Source organism: Ochotona curzoniae, unplaced genomic scaffold (assembly GCF_017591425.1).
Source record: "Ochotona curzoniae isolate NIBS_2020 unplaced genomic scaffold, NIBS_Ocur_1.0 contig_2318, whole genome shotgun sequence".
Taxonomy (NCBI): domain Eukaryota; kingdom Metazoa; phylum Chordata; class Mammalia; order Lagomorpha; family Ochotonidae; genus Ochotona; species Ochotona curzoniae.
Genome location: NW_024465419.1, coordinates 10,874,341 through 10,897,546, shown reverse-complemented (window position 1 = coordinate 10,897,546; position 23,206 = coordinate 10,874,341). Strand labels below are relative to the sequence as shown.

Sequence of the window (23,206 nt, the reverse complement as noted above, 5' to 3'; positions counted from 1 at the left end):
CCAAGTCCACAAGCAGGGAGCTGGATAGGAAGTGGGGCTGCCAGGATTAGAACTGGTGCTGATATGGGATCCCAGCGTGTGCAAGCCAAGGACTTAAGCCTCTAGGCTACCACATCGTGTCCTTTTGTAACTTTTTTTTTTTTAAGATTTATCTATTGCTATTAGAAAGGCAGATTTCTGGGGAGAAGGGGAGAGAGAGAGAGAGGGAGAGAGAGAGAAAGAGAGAGAGAGAGAGAGAGAGAGAGAGAGAGAGAGAGAGAGAGAGAGAAAGCGAGAATCTTCCATCCAATGGTTTACTGCCCAAGTGGCTACAGTGGCTGGAGCTAAGCCAATCCAAAGCCAGGAGCCAAGAGCTTCTTCTGGGTCTCCCATGTGGGTGCAAGGTCCCAAGGCTTTGGGCTGTCCTCAGCTATCTTCCCAGGCCACAAGCAGGGAGCTGGAAGGCAAGTGGAGCCGCTGGGACAGGAACTGGAGCCCATACGGGATCCTGGATAGTGCAAGGTGAGGATTTAGTCACTGAGCCATTGTGTTTGGCCTCTTACTCTTTTTGACAAATCACTTTAATAGGCATAACATTTTTGGTTAATAGATTCTTTAGAACTTTTAACTAGGTCACCACTCTTTCTCCTGGCCTTCATTGTTTCTGATGAGAAATTAGCTGTTAATGGCATTGAAGATCCTTTGTACCTGGCCCATTGTGCATGCTGTTCTAGTCTCAGTGATCTTTGACTTTAAATAGCTTAAATATTATGTGTGTCTGTACATGGATTCCTTCCTTGAGTTTTTCTTGGTTAGAATTGGCTGAACTTTCCAGATATGTGGATTCATATTTTCTATCAAACTAATGCTATTTTCAATCTTTACTTATTCAATATTCTTCCTCTGGTTAGTTCACTGTTTTACTTCTGTAATATTGGGTATGTGATGTGTTTGATGGTGCTCCATCCACTATTATTTTTGGATCTGGTAATCTTTTCCTTTGTGTGTGTGTGTGTGTGTGTGTGTGTGTGTGTGTGTCTGCTCCTAATGAAATCACTTTAACAGATGCATCTTCAAATTCAGTGATTGTTCTTGCTACTCAAATATCTCTAGACTCTTTCACATCAGCTATTGTACTTTTCAGCTCCAGAGTTTCTACTTAGATACTCATTATAATATTTATTTATTTATTGGTATTGTCTTTTTTTGGCACTCCTTTGGGATTTTTATTTAAGAGAGAAGAGATTTCACATATTCTATAGGTACAATTCCAGGAAGAAACCACATTTCGCTCCTTCCCTCTCACCTTCCTTCAACCTACTTTCTTGGTTCCCTTATTTTTTGCCTTTTTTTTTAAGACTTGCAAAAGCATATTATCAATCCACTTTTCAATCCCTTTTTTCTTCTCTCTTTTTAAGTAGAGAGTTTAGTTCATTTACAAAGTTATTATTTATGGGGCCTGGCGCAGTAGCCTAGTTGCTGCAAGTCCTTGCTGTGCATGAGCTGGGATCCCACATGGGCACTGGTGCATGTCCCCGTCCATATCTTTGTAAAAACGAGGGAAATTATTTCATGTTTCTTGTATTTCTCATTTCTTATTTTTTTTTAAAGATTTATTTGTTTTTATTGGAAAGGCAGATATACAGAAAGGAGGAGAGACAGAGAGGAAGATCTTCCATCCTATGATTTATTCCCCAAGCTGCCACAATGGCTGGAGCTGAGCCAATCCGAAGCCAGGAGCCAGGAGCTTCTTCCAGGTCTCCCACCCGGGGGCAGGTTCCCAAAGCTTTGGGCCGTCCTCGACTGCTTTCCCAGGTCACAAGCAGGGAGCTGGATGGAAAACGGGGCTGCTGGAATTAGAACTGGCACCCATATGGGATCCCGGCACGTGCAAGGCAAGGACTTTAACCACTATACTATTGCACCAGGCCCTTTTATTTTTTTTAAAAAAATTAAGTTTATTTTATTTTATTTATTTTTTTATGGAATTGATTGACATAGTATTGAGTAAACAATATGTTAAAAATAATGCAAGTTCAATTCTTCGAAACGCATGTGTTGAGACAGTATCAATGACAGGATAAAAAAAATACAGGTTAAATTAAGGCAAACATGTGGTATCTAACCTTTTGGGATTCGCTCATTTCCCTTAGCATTATAGTTTCCAATTGTGCCCATTTAGCCACAAAGAACTGCATTTTTTTTTTAATAGCTGTGTAGTATTCCATGGAGTAGATGAACCAAAGCTTTCTTATCCAATCTTCTGCTGATAGGCATTTCGGTTGCTTCCATGTTTTTGCAATTACTGATTGTGCTGCAATGAACATAGGGATGCATGTTGGTTTGTCGTAAAACAGGTGTTTTGGATATATTCCTAGGAGTGCTATTGCTGGATCATACGGTATGCAGATTTTGAGTTTTTTAAGTGTTCTCCATACTGATTTCCATAAAGGCTGTACTAACCTGCAGCCGCACCAGCAGTGGAGTAGGGTTCCCTTTTCCCCACATCCTCGCCAACAAGTGTCGTTGGTGTTCTTTTTTATGTGGGCCAATCTTACTGGTGTTAGGTGGTACCTCATCAATGTCTTAATTTGGATTTCCCTTATTGCCAGGGAACTGGAGCATTTTTTCATATGTTTGTTTGCCATTTGGACTTGTTCTTTTGTGAAATGTTTGCCCATTTCCTGAGCCCATTTCTTGAGTGGCTTGTTTCTTTTGGTGTTTTGGATGTTTTGAAGTTCTTTGTATATCCTGGAAATTAGCCTCCTATCACCTATGTAGTGTGCAAAGATCTTCTCCCACTCTGTGGGTTGCTTTTTTACTTTGCTGATTGTTTCCCTTGCTGTACAGAAGCTTCTTAGTTTGATGAGGTCCCATTTGTTTATTCTGTTCTCAACTGCTATTGCTTTTGGTGTCCTTCTTAGAAAGTCGGGACCTACTCTTAGGTCTTGCAGGGTATTTCCTACATTTTCTTGCAAGAGTTTGAAGGTTTCTGGATGTAGGTTTAGGTCTTTTTTTCCATGTAGATTGGATCTTAGTGTATGGTGATAGATGTGGGTCTATCTTTTTGTTTCTGCAGGCTATCAGCCAGTTGTCCCAACAACATTTACTGAACAGGCCTTCCCATTTGCTTGGACTGTCAGTTTATTTTATTTTTTATTGGAAAGTCAGATATACAGAGAGGAGAGACAGACAGGAAAGACAGATATTCCATCTGCTAATTCACTCCCCAAGCAGCTGCAATGGCTGGAGCTGTGCTGATCCAAAGCCAGGAGCCTAGAGCCTCTTCCGAGTCTCCCAGACAGAGTCCTAAGGCTTTGGGCCGTCCTCGATTGCTTTCCCAGCCCACAAGTAGGGAGCTGGATGGGAAGCAAGACGACTGGGATTAGAACCGGCTCCCATATGGGTTCCCACTCGTGCAAGCCAAGGACTTGTAGCCACTAGGCTACTGTGCCAGGCCCTGTATTTCTCATTTCTATGTATGTAGAGAAACACATGTCAGTATCCTCTCTGGAAGCTTTGTGGAAATGTGCCCCTCCTTGTAGTGGACTTCAGTGGGACCATGGAGCTCTGTCCATCAGTGAGGAGCGCAACAAGGCGAGTAAGTGTGGCGGGCCTGCTGGGGAAACACTAGGGCAGAGGGGACAACCATGTGATGGTGAGGGGTTATGATCATTGTCTCCACCTCTCTTTGTGCCAAGGTGAACCTCTGTGCACCTGTGCTCCTCACTCGGAAAAGTTCACAGCTTGTGAAAGATTTCTAAATTTGAAAAAATTATAATCACTGGGCCTGGCGCGATGGTGCAGTGGTTAAGTTCCTCGCCTTGCACGCCCGGGATCCCATATGGGTACTGGTTCTAATCCTGGCAGGCCTGCTCCCCTTCCAGCTCCCTGCCTGTGGCCTGGGAAAGCAGTCGAGGACGGCCCAAAGCTTTGGGACCCTGCACCTGCGTGGGAGACCCGGAAGAGGCTCCTGGCTTCGGAACGGCATAGCATCGGCTGTTGCACTCACTTGGGGAATGAATCATCGGATTGAAGATCTTCCTCTCTGTCTCTCCTCTCTGTATATCCACCTTTCCAATAAAAATAAAATAAATCTTTAAAAAAATTATAATCACACCATTTATGGGTCTCTGCTATGAGCTGCTTTGGGCTTGGTAGATGGACTCCAGGAATGACCCCTCTTCTAGTTGAGTCTAAAGTACAGACAATAATTCCTTCCTTCTTGGTTAGGTTTTTTTTTTTACCTAGTAATTCCTACTGAAATGCTTGCAGATCTCTTTGAGAAAAAGTTTTGTTTCCTTAAAGAAAATGCTTTAGACATTGTAATACAGTTGCATATGAGCTTCAGAATGTGTACACAAACCACAAATAACCTCACATATTTCAGTATAATTTGGAAAACTGTATAGTAATTGTTTACTTCATTTAGGAAATTCTAGCAGTTGTTATAATAATTGAGCTAGTATTTCACAGGGAAGCACAATTATGAAATAAAGGTAGCTATTAGTCTGAATATAATTTTGAAAATAAGTTTGAAAATAAATTTTGCCATGTAATTTTAAGAAACATTGAATTATATTTTATGTACATATATTACTACATGTATATTATAAATAAAGATGTACTTACTAAGAAAAAGACTTGAATATTAATATTAATTTTTTTCCAATTGAAGTTTAAGAAACTATGTCCATTAAAATAGCTTTCATGAAAACATTGTTCTTGAAAAGATTGTGAAGGGAAAAAGGCATACCTTCAGAGCTGGAGGAAGACAAGTAATATTTTTCTAAATAGCATTTGCTCTATAGCTAGCACCTAAGTTTATCCAGATTTAATATCAATTCTATCACACTGGAATGCAAAAAAATTATGCTTGTATGTTTTTCATATTACCATGAAAATACTTGCTGAAAAATACTTACATTGAGAAAATATTTAGTGCCAAACAATTTTGTTTGTTTAAAGTTTTATTTTTATTTTTGGAAAGTCAGATACACTAAAAGGAGAGGTAGAGAGTAAGATCTTTGGTCTGATTATTCACTCCCCAAGTGGCGAGAACGGCTGGTGCTGCACCAATCCAAAGCCAAGAGGCACAAACTTCCTCCAGGTCTCCCACGCAGGTGCAGGGTTCCAAGGCTTTGGACCGTCTTTTACTCCTTTCCCAGGCCACAAGCAGGGAGCTGGATGGGAAACTGGTTGGCCTGGATTAGAAACGGTGATCATATGGGAACCCAGCACATGCAAGGGCGCCTATTTGCTCACTTTTTTTTTGAGGGGAAATGAACTCATGATTTTATTTTCTATAAAAATTATTTCCAATCAGCTCTTATCAAAAAAAATAATATTCAAATAAGCTAAAAGAATAAGATGAACTAAACCAACTTCAGTTCCTTAGAGACCTAGTTAAGTTGAAAACACCACCTTGAATCTAAGAAAAGGGTTTCACATATTAAATATAACTTTGTGGAGGGCAATAACAGTTACACAAAGCTCTCACCTTGCTGCAATCACAGTGGCAGTCTACTAATGCATATTTTTTTACAGGTATACACCCCTTTATTAATCTGCATGCATATATATGGTAAGATAAAATTCATTTCCCTGATAAGTACTGTTGCTTTTTTTTAAATTACATTTCATTTTGTGACACTGTTTCATAGGCTCTGGGGTTTCCCCAACCCCTCCCTGTACCCTCTCCCCATGGAGGATTCCTCCATCTTGTTTCAATATTACAGTTCAAATCCAGTCATGATTCTTTCATTGCAAGCATGTACCATGCATAGAATCCAGCATCTTATTGTCCAGATCAATTCAACGGTTTCTTGGGGAGACCATCTCTGGTCTGAAAGCAGAGCTGAGTGCCAAACACTTTTTGTCTTCTAGATCATACAAGATCATAAGACAGTCTTATATAGAAAGTGAAAATATTTTTAAATTTTTATAATATAGATCAGATGTCAGCAAGCACTTTGTATAAAGAGAAGATAGTTAATATTTTAAGCTTTGTAGGCTACATGAATTCTCTATTGCATAACCAGCCAACAACAGGAAGAAAAAAACCAGTCTGAGATTGATGAGATCTGTACAATAATAGCTACAGGCTGGGTTTGGTCTACAGGCCATAATGTGCTAATTCCTGATATATCACTAACAATAATCATGGTTCCATGATATATCTAGAAGAGTCATTTAATAAGTTTAAACATTTGGTTTTTTAATATTCATCAAAATGGATTTTTCCTCTAAAAGTTCTTTTCCTGTCTGGTATACTGTATAGATGCCAGAGGCAAACCTCACCATTAGTATGAAGAGGAGTGGCTTCCCCTTCTGCCCCCTCCTGACCACTCCTTCAGGTCCGGTTACTCTGTAGAGCATTAGGCCTCAGTCATTCCTCATGAACAATACCACTTAGCACTATGACAATAATTAAATCCTTCACAAGAATAAAGCACGATGAATAATTCAGCATACTGCTGGATACTGCTGGATAGACTACATTTCTTTGCTGTGAGTTTAAAGTGATTTGAGTACAATGCCAGTACCTTATTGTCAAGGACTGACTACTCTTTTCTCTGAGTGTATTGATGGACAAATGTATCCTGGTCATGTTTGCAATGTGTACTTGCAGTGAGCTGCTGGAGTTGATCTCACTTCGAGCACCACGGGAGGTAAAGACCGCGAGTCAACCCCTTTCTTGTGTAGGTGGATGCATTTGGGAAGGACAAACAAAGTGAAAGGAAGACCTCAGAGTGGACACCTTCTGCCAGAGATGTGCGTTTCCCTTGCACAGTGTACAGCTCACGCTGTGAAGTGGCTTTTCAGCAAGGGTTTGTGTTTCTAGCCTCATATGCAGTTTGATTTTGTGAGTGACTTTGCTATTAAAATTTGAGTAGAAAGCAGGTAAGCCACTACCAGAACTGTCCCATTAAAAAGCAAAAACAAAAACTAAAACCAAAAACCCTCCCTTGCCCATCAGCTGGATGTCAATGTTCAGGGCCTAATGAAAGCCATGTTGGTGAAGAGTCTATGAACTTGAATCCCCTAGTAACTACACAGAGCAGCGCCCGACAGTAGATTGCTCAATGATAACAGCATCAATTCTTATGCTTGGGGTCTCTTATAGAGCCACTGTAAAATAAAAAGCCTGTGTTTGTTTCCGATGGATTAGTTCTTGCCCTCCCTGTGTGTGAGCACAGACTCATGATCTACATGGAGACACATTCGTACAAGGACTCATGGATATGATCAAGATGAAGCAGTTCTATTAACGTGTGTGTCTATCTTGAGTGTGTGTTTCCTTGCCAATCTTTCAGAAGTTTAAAATAGAGTTATTTCTGATTTCATCCATGGGTTTGAATATGTCATGGTCAATTTCAAAACCTTATGGAGGAATCAGCCTTCTTTTAGATCTAGGAATTTCAGTGGTAAGAAAATTTTAAGCCATATTGAAGTTTAAATCCAACCAATCTTTTGAGTAGAGTATATTATAAAGAATAAAATAGCTTTAGAACATTTCTTTTGGATATGTTGATTTTTTTAAGTCCAAGTTATACAGAATTTTAAATTCTCCTTTAAAAATGATTCTGGGGGGTAATCGCAGAGCCTATGAAATTGTGTCACAAAATGAAATGCAATTAATAATAATAATAAAAAAAAAGATTCTGGGGCCCAGCGTGATAGTGTAGAGGTTAAGGTCCTCGCCTTGCACACCCAGGATCCAATATGGACACCAGTTCTAATCCTGGTTGGCCTGCTTCCCAACCAGCTCCCTGCTTGTGGTCTGGGAAAGCAGTCGAGGATGGCTCAAAGCCCTGGGACCCTGCACCTGCATGGGAGACCCGGAAGAGGCTCCTGGCTCCTGGCTTCAAATTGGCTCAGCTCCAGCCATTGTGGCAGCTTGGGGAGTGAGTCATCAGATGGAAGATCTTCCTCTCTGTCTCTCCTCTCTGTATATCCACCTTTCCAATAAAAATAAATAAATCTTTAAAAAAATGATTCTGCTAATCTTCCTACCTTGAGGACAAAGACCAAATACTTAAGCATGAGTTTTATGTCCTTTCTGTTTAGAATCCTTCTTATCCCTCCCAATTCTACAAGCCCACCGTTGTGCATCTGGCCTCAGTTCTTCCGTGATTCTCCAGGCTGCTGTACTCTCTTAACCCCCAGACATTACACATGGTGGCTTCTTCCACCCATGTGTAATACTCTTCCCCTTCTTCCCACTTTTCATCCTCAGCCTATTTCTACTAAATCCTTAGGTCTCAGTTCATATTTCAATTATTTTCTGAAGAAGCTTATTCTGGCTCTTCTTCAATGCCAGTTTAGGCAAACTTCTTGTGTCTTCCAGGAACACTTTTCTATCATTGAAAATCTCATGCCTTAATATTATGGTGAGTTGATCCACAAAAATGTTTGTGATCTCACACATCTTGCTCACTTAATAGCTATGGCACATCAGGTTGAGCCACTGCAAAGCAAGGCCAGCTATACATGCTATGGTTTGAATCCTGGCTGCTCTACTTCTGATCTGGCTCCCTGCTAATGCATCTTGAAAAACAATGATGAGTGGCACAAATCCTTGGGCCCCTGCACCCGTGTGAGAGCTCTAAATGAAACTCTTGGCTCTTGGCTTCAGCAAAGTCTAAAGCTTGCTTCTGCTGCTATTTGGGGGAATTAACCAGCAGATAGAAGATCTCTGTCTCTACTTTTCTCTGTAACTTTGAAACACATCTTAAACAAGTTTTTGTGACATTATTTTCCCTGTTCCCTATCTTACATAGGGATTACATTTCTTATCATGATCTCCTATGACCACCTACCTGTTTCAGGCTACATGTTTGTTTATTGCCAGTTTGTACCAAGCCAACCTCCTCTTTCACATGCCAAGGCATGAGAGCCTTAGAAGCCACCATCCCCACCACTGTTATAGTAATGATATTGGTAGACTCAAGACCTCAGCACTTGGCTCGTATATTTCAGGACTTCGGAGTAGATTTACGACGATGAGATAAAGGGTATAAGTGAACTCAGTGTGGAGATAGGATGTATATCTCTCACTATTTCTGTGGTATACATGAATACAGCAAAACTACAGAGACTATGAAAGTGATAGCATATCAGTTGAATTTTCTAAGGCCACAGGCTGTGATTTAGAAATGATAAAGGCCTGAACTCTATGCTCCAGCATTCTCATTTCAACAGTGAATTCACATTGACAGGGCTAGATGAAAAGTTTTGCACAGGTTCAAAGTATTTTAATGAGACAGTTCTTAATGTTGAAGTGACCTATGCAAATGCTTAGCAAGCCATAGTAGAGTTTTTTTTTTTTACCTTGTGTAACTGATAATATTGAGAGGCACCAACTCCACCTTGTTCCTCTGCAGTCCAGAGCACCAGGCGCAGAGTCCTCTTAGGACGGAGCCCTGGAAAAAGCAGTCAAAGAAAAGAAGGCACATTGGAGTTGATTTTTCTCTCTCTCCATTTCTTTATTACTATTATTATTATATGATACAGTTCCATAGGCTCTGAAATTTCCCTTATTCCTCTCCCCAACCCCGCCCCCCCACACACTGATTTCCCCTATATTATTACAATAGTATAGTTATTCATAAACAGTCATAAGTCCATCATTGCATTGGGTGTCCATCTTTGATTTGGAAGTACAGTTGCATATACAACATTGTATCCTAACCTCTGGATATGATAGTTTCCATTACACAGTTACTATATATATCCTCTTAAATGAAAAGCCACAAAACAAAATCAACAACAGGAAAAAAACTAGAAATGTACAATGCCATGAAGTTAAATAACATACCACCAAATGACTAATGTGTTGCTGAAGAAATGGAGAAGATATGTTGTACAGGAAATAGCAACACCAGAACAAAATTAAACCTAATTATTAGAAATGCAGGACACAATAGAGCAAATTAAAAATTCAGTGAATAGTCTCAATCATAGAATGGGTAAGGCAGAAGAAAGAATTTAATAATTGCAAGACATTTCTTGCCACAATGGTGAAACAATCCAAAAGCTGGAAGAGAAACTGAGTCAAACTAAGAAAAGTATTCGAAAATTAAGGGACACTGTTAAAAGCAAAATATAAGAGTTATGAGAGTTCTAGAACACGCAGAAAGATAAGTCACATTTAAAAAAATGTATTCAATGAAATAATAAAGGAAAATTTCCTTAATCTGGAGAAAAAAATTGGGAAACAGAATACAGGATGGGCTCAGAACTCTCAACAGGACTGACCCAAAGTGATTGTGTTTTTTTAAAGTAGCTGGTGTGGCTGCCTTCCCCATGGAAAAGACGACATGTCAGGGAAGCAATTTGAGGGCTGATATCTAGGGCAAGTTAATGACAAAAGATTTTGTAACAAGTGTTATGTGCAGACCAGGAAAAGACAGCCTCAGATCATATTCTTGTCTCAGATTCCTGCTTAACAAGAACCAATGGATGGCCAAGTTCAGTGAGCTATTCGATTCTTTCTGTAAGATGTAGTTAAGGGAACCCTAAGTAAGATCGTGGGACCTTTCATGATCTTAAATGAAATCAGCTCATTTGAAAGTACTTTAACAGTCTAAGTCCACAAATATAGCTGTCTGTCCATGTTATCCTCAGGAAAGTAAGAAATGAGTAGCAGATGTGCTAAGTGTGCTTAGGTCAGCTTTCCTACTTGAAATATAAGGTCACTCACTTTCAGTTTAAGCAAAATGAATTGAACAGGATGACATTTACTCACCTTGTATTGCACAAACAGCTTGGTGGCAATTTCATTGACTCGTGATAAGCAAATTTGTATAGATAATCTCTGAATTATGATGGCTCAATTTATAATTTTTTAAACTTTAGCGTGGTGTAAAAGTCAAACATATTCAAGGGGAAAACATACTTGATATTTGAATTTGAATATCTTCCCAGATTATGTATTGGTGCAGCTCCCCTACTCAGTTCACAGCCTCAGGAGGACACAACTGTGCCCTACACCGTACCATGTGGCTGAGTAGGATGTTCCACAAGTTGAGCGCATTGCATGCATTTTTGACTCACGATAATTAAAGTTGAGTTTACTGGGGCCTAGTGCCATTCTCAGTGGAGGATAATGTGTGTCTTGAGTGATTGAAGTTAATGGCAGACCTGGAAGATCTAGAACTAGTTTTAAGTGACTCTGTTGAGTACAACAGACCCATAAGCAGACTCTGATCTCGGAACATGAACTCTATGATAAGACAGAACAATAAAAGTGCCGTTTTGTGGGGTGATTCAGTCTGCTCTGGTTCACATCAGATGATGTGCTTTCTGAGAGACCCCAAAGGCAGGAAAAGACGAAGCTGAACTAAAATCTTCCCAGGAAGACCTGCATTTCTCCTTCTTACTGTGGAGCTTTTGGAAAAAGGCTGAAAAGCACTTAGAGTGGCTTTGAGATGGACATTTCACAGATCTCAAGGATAACCATGTGTGCGCTACACTCTGTACCCCATACATGGGCAGTTGCAACTTACATGAAAAATTCCCTCAAGACATGGAGCTCTGTTCTACTTGCTCCAGGCACCGGAAGGCATTCTCATTTCATAACCCTAGCATCCAGAAGCTAAAGCAGAAGAGCTACATTATTCACCAGATTATGCAGAACTTGTGAAGGCCCATTACCCTTGAGCACTTAACATCAAGAGAGCACAGCTGTGGAATACTGTCCAACTTGCATTTCAGTCCTATCTTAGACAAGTGGTTTCTACCTCCAATACATCAACAAATCCCATTGTCTAGGTCCAAGTGGAATCTACAACATTGCTACCATCTTTTTCCCTTTGTCCCCACCCTCTGACACCTGGAATGATACAGCTGTCACTTCATTGGTTTCCCTACTAGCTTCTTCTCCCCCATGCAGCAGTGGAGTTCCATACAGTTAGTAGCACATTCGTGAAGCTTGAAGCAGATAATTTCAAGTTGTTTTTAAGATTTTGCTTTCATTTTACTTGAAAGGCAGAGTGATCCAAGTGTAGGAGAGTGTGTTTGTGGCTGGGGGAGTAACATGAGAAAGATGGGAAGGAAATCCCTGAACCTAAGGAACTGTATCATGAAAAAGATAATAATAAATAAAGGGAATGGCATGCACATTGGAGCTAATAAAAAGCAATTGAGCAGCTTATTGTAAATAAAAAATAATAAAAGAAAATGTTCTGAATATCTCTTTAGATTTTGTGTGCCACCTGGCAGTCATTTCCATACCGGGCTACTCTCCTTTGCATTTCAAATCGCCAGATGGTTAACTGTGTCATTGTAAGACAACAAAGAAACAATTGACTTGAAGTGAAATCTAAAGCCTCAAAACAATTGTATAACTTTTGGGTACTAGAAAGACTAACAGAGTCCCCTCAAACCATTGAGAATTTCAGCACCGAGCCACACCCACTTCTCAGAGGGTTCTACCGAAGAAGTGAGGAATCCAGTGACAACATGAGTGAATGTCAGAGGAACATAGGCCATGGAGACCACCTGCAGCTATTCCAGGCTCTGCCATGTCCGTCTCAGTGAGACTGGATTAGCTACCTCATTTCACACAGCCTCAGTTTCTGCATCTATACACTGAGGAAAACAGAAATGTCCTCACTGATTGTTAAGCAAACACGACAAGCTATGGGACAGGCACTGGGTGTGGCTGGTTAAGCCGCCATTGAAGACTCTCCCTTCCATCCTGGAGCATCAGTTTGACTTTTTACTTTTTTGTTTCCTATTCAGCTCTCTGCTAATGTATCTGGGAAACAGTGGCTGACTGCTCAAAAATCTGAGTTCCTGCTTCTCGCCTGGGAGACCAGGACAGAGTTCTGGGCTCCTGATTTCGTCCTGACTCAACTCAAACCCGGTGTGTGGCCATTTGAGGAATGAACAATCAGATAAAAGATTTTTTTCTCATTCCCTGTCAATCAGCCTCTCAACTAAATACACAAATACATAATCTCAAAAGCATTTGAGATAAGGCAAAAATACATGATTGATTTACAACAGCAGAAAAACTCAAATTAATCTTGCCATGCTTTTCCAAACCATGGATTTTAAAATATATTATTGTTTAACAATGTGTGTTGACTCAAATTCCCATTTACTATTCCATTTCAAACACTGCAGAACTATGTACAATTCTGTTCTCTTTTGAGTTAGATCTACAGAAAAAAATGACTTTCTTTGAAACATATTCATTTTACTCATAAATACACTAATTCATAAATAGGTTTGTTGTCCAATCCTCCCTTAACAACAGTTTGGAAGAACATGCCTACATTTAAAGAGAGTTTTCTTCCTGCTGCAAACATGATTAATACAAGAGAAATAAATATTGACATGGTAGTATATGAATTGAATCAGAAGATATGACAAGGCATATTGGTTAAATATGTAGTAGTTGACCAATTTTCATTTTGGGCAAAGTATATCATTTGTCATATAATATATGTGCATATTATCAATTTTTTAAAATATGGAGGCATGGGTAAACAAAGGTTATTTTGGTAAAGCAAATTGCAACTATTTCTGTTTACCTTCAAGAGCATAAAATTACATCAAAGATCTTCGTTCATGGAAAAATCAGTTGATATCTTTCTTAGCTACACAAATATGAACACAACAGGTACTTTTATTAGGGAACTGGGAACAGTGTATCAAAGTCTTTCAAAATGTTTTTTTTTTTTTTCAGATGTGGGTGTTGTGGTAGAGTTGGTGCTTGGGACACTTGCATGCTATGTCAGAAGGCTGTTTTATCATTTTTGTTTTGTTTCGATTTTTTTTGTTATTTTTTATTATAATTATTTTCTACTTGCAAAGTGTTGATATCTTTACCAAATGGAATGTTAAAACCATGGTTACAGAATGAAATGAAAGTATGCTATTGTATAAACTATTAAACAACCAAAGAAATAATGAAGGAGGGATTGGGTAGGGGAATCCAGACAGGAAGGGGTAGCGTGGGACATAGTTCCAAGCTCCTTAATCCATATTGTGATACAGATGAAATTTGTCCACTTAAAATAGAGAATTAATTTTTTTAAATGTTGGTTCAAGTCTTGGCTGCTCCACTTCCTGCTAATGAACCTAGAATGCAGCAGATGACCGTCTAAGTATTTGCATTCCTACAACGTAGGAATCCAGTACTATAGGAGATGCCAACCTGGTCCAGTCCTGGCTATTGAGGCCATCTGGGGAGTGAGCCAGCAGAAGATCTCCTTCTATGTCACTCTACTTTACAAATAAACAAATAAATATACCTTAAAAATAAAGTCCTTCTAGCAAACTGCTACTCTTGGGGCCCCTGTAGAAACAACCTACGGGGCAAGAAAGCCGGCCTGTTGAAGGTGTCCAGCATCTCTCGGGAAGGACACCTGTTTCCTTGGGTTGGGGTGTAGGGATGAGAGGCTTGTGGTAACACTGACTGAAGTAAGGGGAAGGAAAGACCTGGAAGCCATGGGAGTGAGCAGACTCTGCCAAGGGAAGAGTCTCAACTGCTGACTTGGCTTCAACAAGATTGCTTATGTTTCTATGGGGAGAACTAACTTCAGCCAAACCTATCGCAAATGCCAGAAGCTGCCACCTGACACATAGGTTGTGTTTCATGAAACAACCGCAGAGGATGGAAATGTAAACCAAGGGAGTGGCAATACTGTTGTCCCAAAGGGCACCAGTGTGACACAGGTGGCAAATGATGCTATGCCACAATCAGAGAGAATAGTAGTCTCAGGTAGTATGGGGGAACTGGGCAGGATGTCAGGAATAAGTGAGCTAGGAGATTCCCCTGCAACTTCTGTCTTGGCACTGTAAATCCACCTTTTCACGTATCAATCCAGTATGCTTACTATTCCTTGAGGTGCCTGCATCTTGCCTGGGGCTGGACAGAGGGGACACTCTGGCCATCTCATTCCCACATTCACATGTGTCACTCTTTTTCTCTTTAAATAAATCCTGGTCTCACTTGTGTATCTTACTGATGCTTCTGTTTCTGAAATCTATTATGCCTCAGGTGAGGCCAGGAACATGGAATAAAAACAGGAAACATATTCCCATAACATGGCAGATCCAGCTACAGAATTCTGGAAGATAACTGACCTATTTGCCTTCATAAATCTCAGGATTCACGTACAATTCAGAAGCAGGGGGAAGGGCCTTAAAAGGAGATAACAGACTCCCTGCTAATAAGCCCCATGGAGACTTGGGTGATTAACTGTAAAGCAGATTAAAGAGATGTGATAATATTGTAATCTATGTTTGTGGAACAGGTCATAGCCGTTGTAATTTCCATAATTCAAAGGGAACAGTCCTACCTCATTATGATGATTAGGATTCTGTTAGCCAGGAGTGTCATTAGTAATCACTGATGAAGCAAAAGCACCGTGATTGTAAGTGTGGGAAGGCCATCTCTGGCCTAGCCCAGTTTTCCAGGCTCTTCTGCTTCCTGCTTTTGACCCAGACCCTACCTATACCTCGCTTCCGACTGGCTCCTGAACATGCCTAGGATTTTGGTGCTTTGCATTTGTTCTCCTTGTATCTACAATATTCCTCTGCTGTTTCCATCTGACAAGTTCTCATTCATTCTGCAAAAATCCTTTGTTGGTATTCCTTTCTCTGGAGAGACTTTCCTAACTCAAAGGCAAGGAAGACTGTTCCTTTTTCAGAGTTCCTTTTGAAATTTCCATATATTTCTCTTTCATTTTCATTTTCATCTGGGCTGAATTGCTGATCTTCGTGCTAGACCATTAATTTTTTTGAGATTTACTCATTTCCCCTTTTCATAATCTGGACCAGTACCTGACATTTAACATATGCTGAATAAATGCTTACTTAAGGACTGACAGGATTAAGATGTTTATACAAGTAAAAGGCACTACTCCTCATTTAATCTACAGCATATTGATAACTACTTAGTTCAGACAGTCGGTAAGATATGTGTTATTTTTGTGAGACGACACAGCAGTAAATAACACTGCAGTAGTCAAGTGAAAACACTCCAATAGTCAAGATAATTAAACATGCCTCAACTCGACATTTGCTTCAGTTGCTTCTATGTTTCCTACTTTTGTAGCACAGCTGGGTCTTGTCAAAATTTAGTACATCAACAGCTCTTGTTGATTGAGTCATTAAATAAACATAATGGACACAAAAATCTTTCCAACAGCTAACTGAATTAAATTACAGGCATCTGCATTTTTCTGACAAATCTTTTCTTACATTGATAATCTTCTGAATATAAAAATAGTGCATGCTATTCAAAATATAAAAATAAGAAATAATGGGGGAAACAAGCTATAAGTATAGTGCATATCCTTGGAATTTATGTATGCAAACATTATGTGTACAAAATGCTTATAGAAATTACCATCAGTGATACTTTAGAAGTAGTTTCATACAAAAGAACTTTAAAAAGTTCATATTATGGAAATACTCCTGACCATGAAAGTTTTTTGTACTGTTTATTTTAAAATTCCACTTTTATTACTTTTTCGAAATACATCTATATTATTTTTTGCTTAAAATCATGGCATATTTTTTACTTCTACAGTACAATTCATCACAAATTATAATATTAATAATATAATACTACATGTGAAAATTATAATATATATTAACAATCAAGAAAATTATTCTTAAATGTTTTGCTAGTCTAATTATTGGATATTTAAGATATGCATTGTAGAGTTCTTAAAAACAGGATTACTGAGTCAAATGATATGAATATTTTGTACAACTTACAGCCTACTTTAATTTGATTGTGACAAATGTTAAGTCTATATCATGTCTGATTGGAAACAAGACATATACGTTTATTTTTCTTAAACTGCTTGACAATAGGACTCTTTTATCAACATATTTCTAAGTTTCATGTAGTTATTATAAGTCTGGCATAGTATGTACTTATTTATTTTTAGTGTTTATTTACATGAGAGGCAGAGAGAGATGGAGAGAGGGAGAGAGAGAGAGTTTCCATCTGCTTGTTTACTCCCCAAATGTTCACAAATGTTGAGGATGGGATAGTGTTGGGTCAAGCCATAGTTGCAAACTTGGAAGGTAATTCAGGTTCCCCAGATAAGTAGCCAAGACTTGGTTATTTTAGCCAAGCTGCTACCTCCCAGGGTCTCCATTGGAAGCGGAGTAGAGCCAGAACTCAAACCCAGGTAGTCCAATAAGGGAGGCAGGTGTTTCAGCACTTAAAAATATATTTATTTTTCCTGGTGATTTATTTCTTATGCTGCTAGGTGCAAGGAGAAATTGAAAAGGCTGGTTAATGATAGATTTGAACCCTGAGTCACACTTTTATCAAGAGTTCTACCTAGGAAAACATCCACTGCTGGGAGGTTCAAATAAACAGTGCAATTTTAAAGAAAATGATGGCAAATTAAGTACAAGTAGTAGCTAAACTCCTCTTAAAAATTTACATCCACCGATGTGGTTCTTTAAATTGTATTTCTTACAAAGTTGGAGCTGTGTGGGGAAGGATGTTTGAACTTGAGTCAGGGTTTATAAAAAAATAATACATCTCCAACAAGCAACTGAGATGAGAAACTTTCTGAGATCCCGTTTTCAATGTCAACCAGCACAGAAAAAGCAGATACCTTTTTTCAAACAGGATCCATCATTAAGCTGCTCTCTTGATAATTACAAACACTCCTTTTTGTGATTATAGTAAATACCTATATTTTCAAAAACTTTTCTTGTGTTTAACATTATTGACAACTTTTACACGAAGTTAATTGTGAAGGAAGTTAACTATACATAATAATAATAAAGTATTGGATCTTGAGTCTGTATTATTTTCAAGTAATTATTAATTATAATATTTTATTTTTGTTTCCATTTATTTTTTTCTGGTTTTAGAACACAGCACATTTGGCAGTACTAATTCACTTGTCAATTAGTCTTGAACAACAAACATGTTTTCTTGTATTCTAATCCATTCTTACTCCACAAAGTGATGACTGAATACTCTTGCTAGGAGTAAATATCACTGTGAAAAGCAGTAAGATCATCAGAATGCGTCTGGGACTTTTCTCCTCGTCCTCATCCGTGTGAACTGTGGAAGTCATCAACTAACTGCTTCTTTCAATCGTGTACATAAAACATGTTCAGATTCATCTTCAAATGGTGTAATGGATGTGCCACTAGATGTGTGGACATCTTACCTTACCCTTTATCTCCCACGGTGGTAGCTATCCTCCAACTTTTTGAACCATGTATTTCTACCAGTGAAACAATTTTTAGCATGAATCTCTCTCTCTCTCTCTCTCACACATACACACACACACAGACACACACACATATACACAAACACATAGCTATACACTAATACATAAGTGACACATACATAATACTGTTATACAAGTACTTACTGGTAAAATGTATTTTTTCTTTTATGCAAAGAAGAAATATTTGCCTGCACTCAGATGGGTTTTCCCATATACCTTCTGATCTGGGAGGCCAGTGCTCTGTGGGATAGATATCCTCCCGAGACCGCCTGGTTGACTGGCTGCTATCTGCCTCTCCAGACTTGGCACCAATCCCTCCCTTTCCAGAACTCTAACTGTGTAAACTGGCCTCTTCACTTGCCTGACCTCTTTCTGCTTTTCCTCATTATTTATGCTCTCCAGTTTGCCCTTCCCTTTTTTCTCAATTTATTCAAATATCAACTACCATTCAAGACCTAGTTTTAATTCCTCTTGTTTCTCTCTTTCTTTCTCTGAACTTCAAAAGCTATCATTTTCTGTGGTGTTCATTTGGCAATTAACCATGACTAATGTACTTTCTGCTTTTGGTTTTCAAACATAACCTTTAGCAAATCCAAGAGCCCTATGCATATTAAAGTCAGTTTACAGATTATAACACCTAACACAAATTGTGTTAAACACACAACTATATATATATATATATATATATATATAGAGAGAGAGAGAGAGAGAGAGAGAGAGAGAGAGATCAGATGAATCAAAAGAACTTGTGGACAGAGGATGTTCCTAAACATTAAACCAGCGGTCAGCTTCGTCTCCCTCAGACAATAAGGCTAGCATTGGGTAGGTGGTGTTCTGGGAATGCACTGGCATCTGTGAAGGGTACTTAAATGGTCTGCCTACAAATATCCAGCCGTGCCCATAGAGACATGGGCAAGCATGACTTCAAGAGAAGTGAATGACCTTCCATGAGTTTGTCTCAAACATTTTCATTCTCTGCCATAGAAAGTACATTCTTGAGATAGAAGAAAACAGAGTACACTCACAGTGTTTACATGAAATTTCAGTGCTTGAAAGTTTGTGACTCTAATATCAGCAAGGTATTGGGCATTTGCTTTTCCAGGTCATTCTGACCCATCTTATTTATAAAAGTGATTAGGGTAAGGCAGAAATGTTATATAGTCTGTTGAAAGTATTTATGGTAGCTTGTAAAAAATCTACTTTAAACCTCAGGGGATTATTGCTTGAGAATGATTCCCCAAGTTTATCTGCTGGTCACCCAGGGTCAAATTTACAAGGGTGTCTTCAGTCTGTGAACACTTGGCTTTCAAAATGAAACCAACTCCATACACAGTTATGTGTTTAGTGTGGGAAGGAATGTGATGCCTCTATCCTCAGCTCTTTTCCCAGGACCCCCTGTTCCTCAAACCTTAAAATCAGCATGCTAGATTTTCCCCCATGCAAACCATAACATTTCAGGGACATCAGTTCCCACATTTACCCTTATTAAAACATATCACTATCCATCTTGCATGTGTAAGTCTGCACTTAAAAAAATTCTCCCCATAAAAGCAGCAGCATGTAATTCTCTAACACTATCCCATAAATCAACAATAGCCAGTTGGACTAACTGAAAACCAAAACACTTATCAAAAAATAAATTTTCATAAAAGTTTAAATAACATAAAATTATCCAAAATACCAGATTCATTCAGTCAACCTCTACTCCTGATATAAGAACACAGGAATTTAGGGTTCTGGAGAGAATAGACTTAAGAAGTCCCCACATGCTCTCATTATCATTACTGTCACAACTGCTGTTTTTATAGAAGCTTTGAATTCATCCAAAGGAAAATTAATTGCTTATAAATGAAGTAGCCATGTTCTGGATAGGAAAAAGAAACACACACACACACACACACACACACACACACACACACACACGAGGGGGAGGGCATTGCGGGGAAAGCATATGTTGCCCCATCAGTGCAAGTTTAGAGACGGCTAACGTTCAGGCCGAGATGAGGGGAGAAGGAAAGAAACCGCCAGGTCCTTGGTATTGGGCCAGAGACAGCACTGAGATGCTTCCAGATAGTATCGCATGTAATTTTAAGAAACATAACCTCACTGGATTTTGCAAAGCCAGTAATATCAATTTCTCTTTTACAAATAATCTAACTGAAAGGTAAAGAAATTGAGTCACTTTCCCCATCCTACACAACTTGTAATAAGCGGCAGAGCTGAGAATCAAACTGGACCCTGCAATGTCCAATGCATTCCTCCATCTGCTTCATGCTACTGCACGTGCAAAAGCCAAGCTTTAGGGAAGGGATGACCAGGCCACGCAAGCTCTAACTCCTTCTGTCTCTTGATAGGTGAAACTCACACATTAGAACTTGTGATCTCACAAAGCCACTGAATCTGTCCCTGTTACCCAGAGGGCTATGTTAGCATCTTCAAACTCTACCCCAACTTTCCAATTTGACAGAAATAAAGTAGTAAGGATAGGACCTGTAGATATTAGGTTGGATGAGTTGGATGTCCATGAGCAGTGGTGGTGAAACTGAGTCCAACAGAAAGGACACTTTACATGCTCGTGATGGAGACACTCAGAAGCTGGACACTGGAACGTCCAAACTTACAACAGGAAGGACAACACCTTGGACCACCAGACCAAAAAATCATTAATAATTTAGAGCAAACAGGAGACAGGAAACAACCTATCTTTCAGAATGATTTCTCAAGACTCAGCTGTACTTCAGTAGATTGAGCTCTAGAAAGAAATAATGAATCTAAAAATGGATACACCTGGCATCCATTTAGATCAGAAAAATGCGTCCTCAACACAGAGAAAAACCCACCTTTTCAAAAATCAGGGAAATATTACCACCACGATTTTATCAACCTCAAGGTAATCTCCAAATGTATGTGTGTACTAATTTTTATTGTCAAAAACATGTCTTGGAAGATAAAACCTCCTCACAGTAGCATTTTAGTGGCTTCCAGTTCTTCTAAGGGAAGACGACTTTTCTGCATATCAGTTTTACTGTTCTCCATGGAGAAGGAGATTACACTTTAGGGAAAGCCATGGTTGAGTTTAAGGGACAGACCTGGAAAGAAGACAGTAAGGTGTGCAGCAGTGGACTGGCGACAGGGAAAGACCTAACTGTTGAGGTATTTATGGCTTCCCTGATGCTGTGCGGGACACAGCTGGCTGACTGCTGAGGAGGTGAGGCTGGAGCGAGACAGAACCAGAGTTTACTGGGTACTTAATACTCTGCCAGACTCTCTGCTCTGTTCTCTCCAGACATTATCTCATTTAATTTTCATAACAATTCTGTATCACTTGATACTATTATGATACCTGGGGGCATTGATCCAATGTTACAGAGAAGGCCAAAAGAATCTTAAGTGACTTGTAAGGTGTCACAGAGATAGCCAGTGTTGGAGGCTGGATCCGAGTCGAGATTTCCTCTGTATCCTAGGATTGTACCCTTTCAACTAGACCACCCTGACATGGGTCCCCTTACACTAAGGATATTTTCTGACAGATGATAAAAATGATTTAGGAAAAACCCTAGGAAATGAGTAGACTGTAGTGACATAGCAGCTGGGCTGTAGCACAGTGAGGGAAGAAAGGAACAGCATATTGTCCTGAGTCATCACTCAGGTTGCAAGGCAGCAGCAGCACAGTTCCTGCTTTCAAGCCTCCCTCTCTAGACCTGTTAGGATCCTGCCTTCTGCCCCCTCCTCAGGCTTCCTGGGAGAAAGTGAGGTCTAAGGGAAGAGTAGGTATGAGGCAGGAAAGCAGCAGCAAAAAGACAGACACAAGATGTAGCCCAGTGCAATAAACTACCCTCCTGTGATGTGGAAAAAGGATCAAGCCTGGACAATCACAATCTGAGGCTACAAGGCTGCTAGGCTTCCCTCATGAGGCCCCATCACAGCACCCTGAGAAAAGCTGCCACTTTCCAGACTGAGCAGGCTTGGCTCCCTGGCCCTGACAGGTTGACTGAATAAACGAAAACTGGGAAGAAAATTGAGAGCAAAATGGTGAGATATACGTGATACAGATATTACACAGCCATGCTTAAGACCTATTTCAAATGACAAAAGCTAGGGAGTAATCTGTGTCTTTTAAAATAATATAAATAATAAACATAATATTTCTTAAAGCATTTAATCTATATGCATATTATATATAACCAAGAGGATCTTTTTTTCCATAGATGAATAACTCTTGAAATAAAAACTGGTGGCCATAAACAGTGCTGTCATAAACTCAAGAAAACATGTAGACACTTTGTCATTTCTCGCACCTCTTGCCACCAATACTCTGCTTGGAGTAACTGTCGGCCAGCTATGCTTACTTCTTGGGCCCTACCTACCTTCTACATAAGGAAAAAATCAGATATGAATTAGAGAAAACTTGGTTGAAATTATCTGAGATCAAGCTTAATGAATGATCAAACTGGGAATGAACATTAAAGAATCCAGAGAGGAGGGCTGTCTGAGGCAACAGCAGGTGCATTGTGGTGACTGGGAGCTAGCACAGAGCTGATACCAAGATGGGAAGATGTCATATAGAGAATGAGCTAGGACACCAGTGGCTGGCTGTGCAGAGACTGCTGCTGCAGGCTGGGCAGAGTCTGTCACGGATGGTAAAGACATCTTGCTCTGACAGTGAGTGGGATCAAATGGGACCTGAAACTGGGATGCACAGGATGGTCAGTTCATGGCAGAATCTTCAGCTACCAAGTAAGATGACAAGTTGAGAAATAGTTGTGTGAAGAGCAGACACCAAAACAAATCAGACTTCATGGTATCATGTTGACCTTGATGTTGGATAACGGAACAAAGAAATCATTTACTGGGTATCTATTTTGTGCCAGGCACCATGCTGAGCACTGTATGTAAATTAGTGTCTTTGACTTTGTTCAGCTGGGTTTCACAATAATGTGAGGATGGAGTGTTTCCTATTTTTATGGCTGTACTGATCAGTAGGCTGAGGCACA

The 23,206-nt window shown here is 39.5% G+C and overlaps 1 protein-coding gene across 2 annotated transcripts in view; it reads right to left on the bottom strand.

The window, feature by feature from the left end:
- CPQ (carboxypeptidase Q) overlaps positions 1-23,206 on the bottom strand; it is a 453,907-nt gene that overhangs the window by 114,963 nt on the left and 315,738 nt on the right. For both annotated transcript variants that reach the window (XM_040972619.1, XM_040972620.1), the window contains exon 6: positions 9,313-9,404. In XM_040972619.1, coding sequence (XP_040828553.1) covers positions 9,313-9,404 — 92 coding nt within the window. The remainder of the gene's footprint in view (positions 1-9,312; positions 9,405-23,206) is intronic.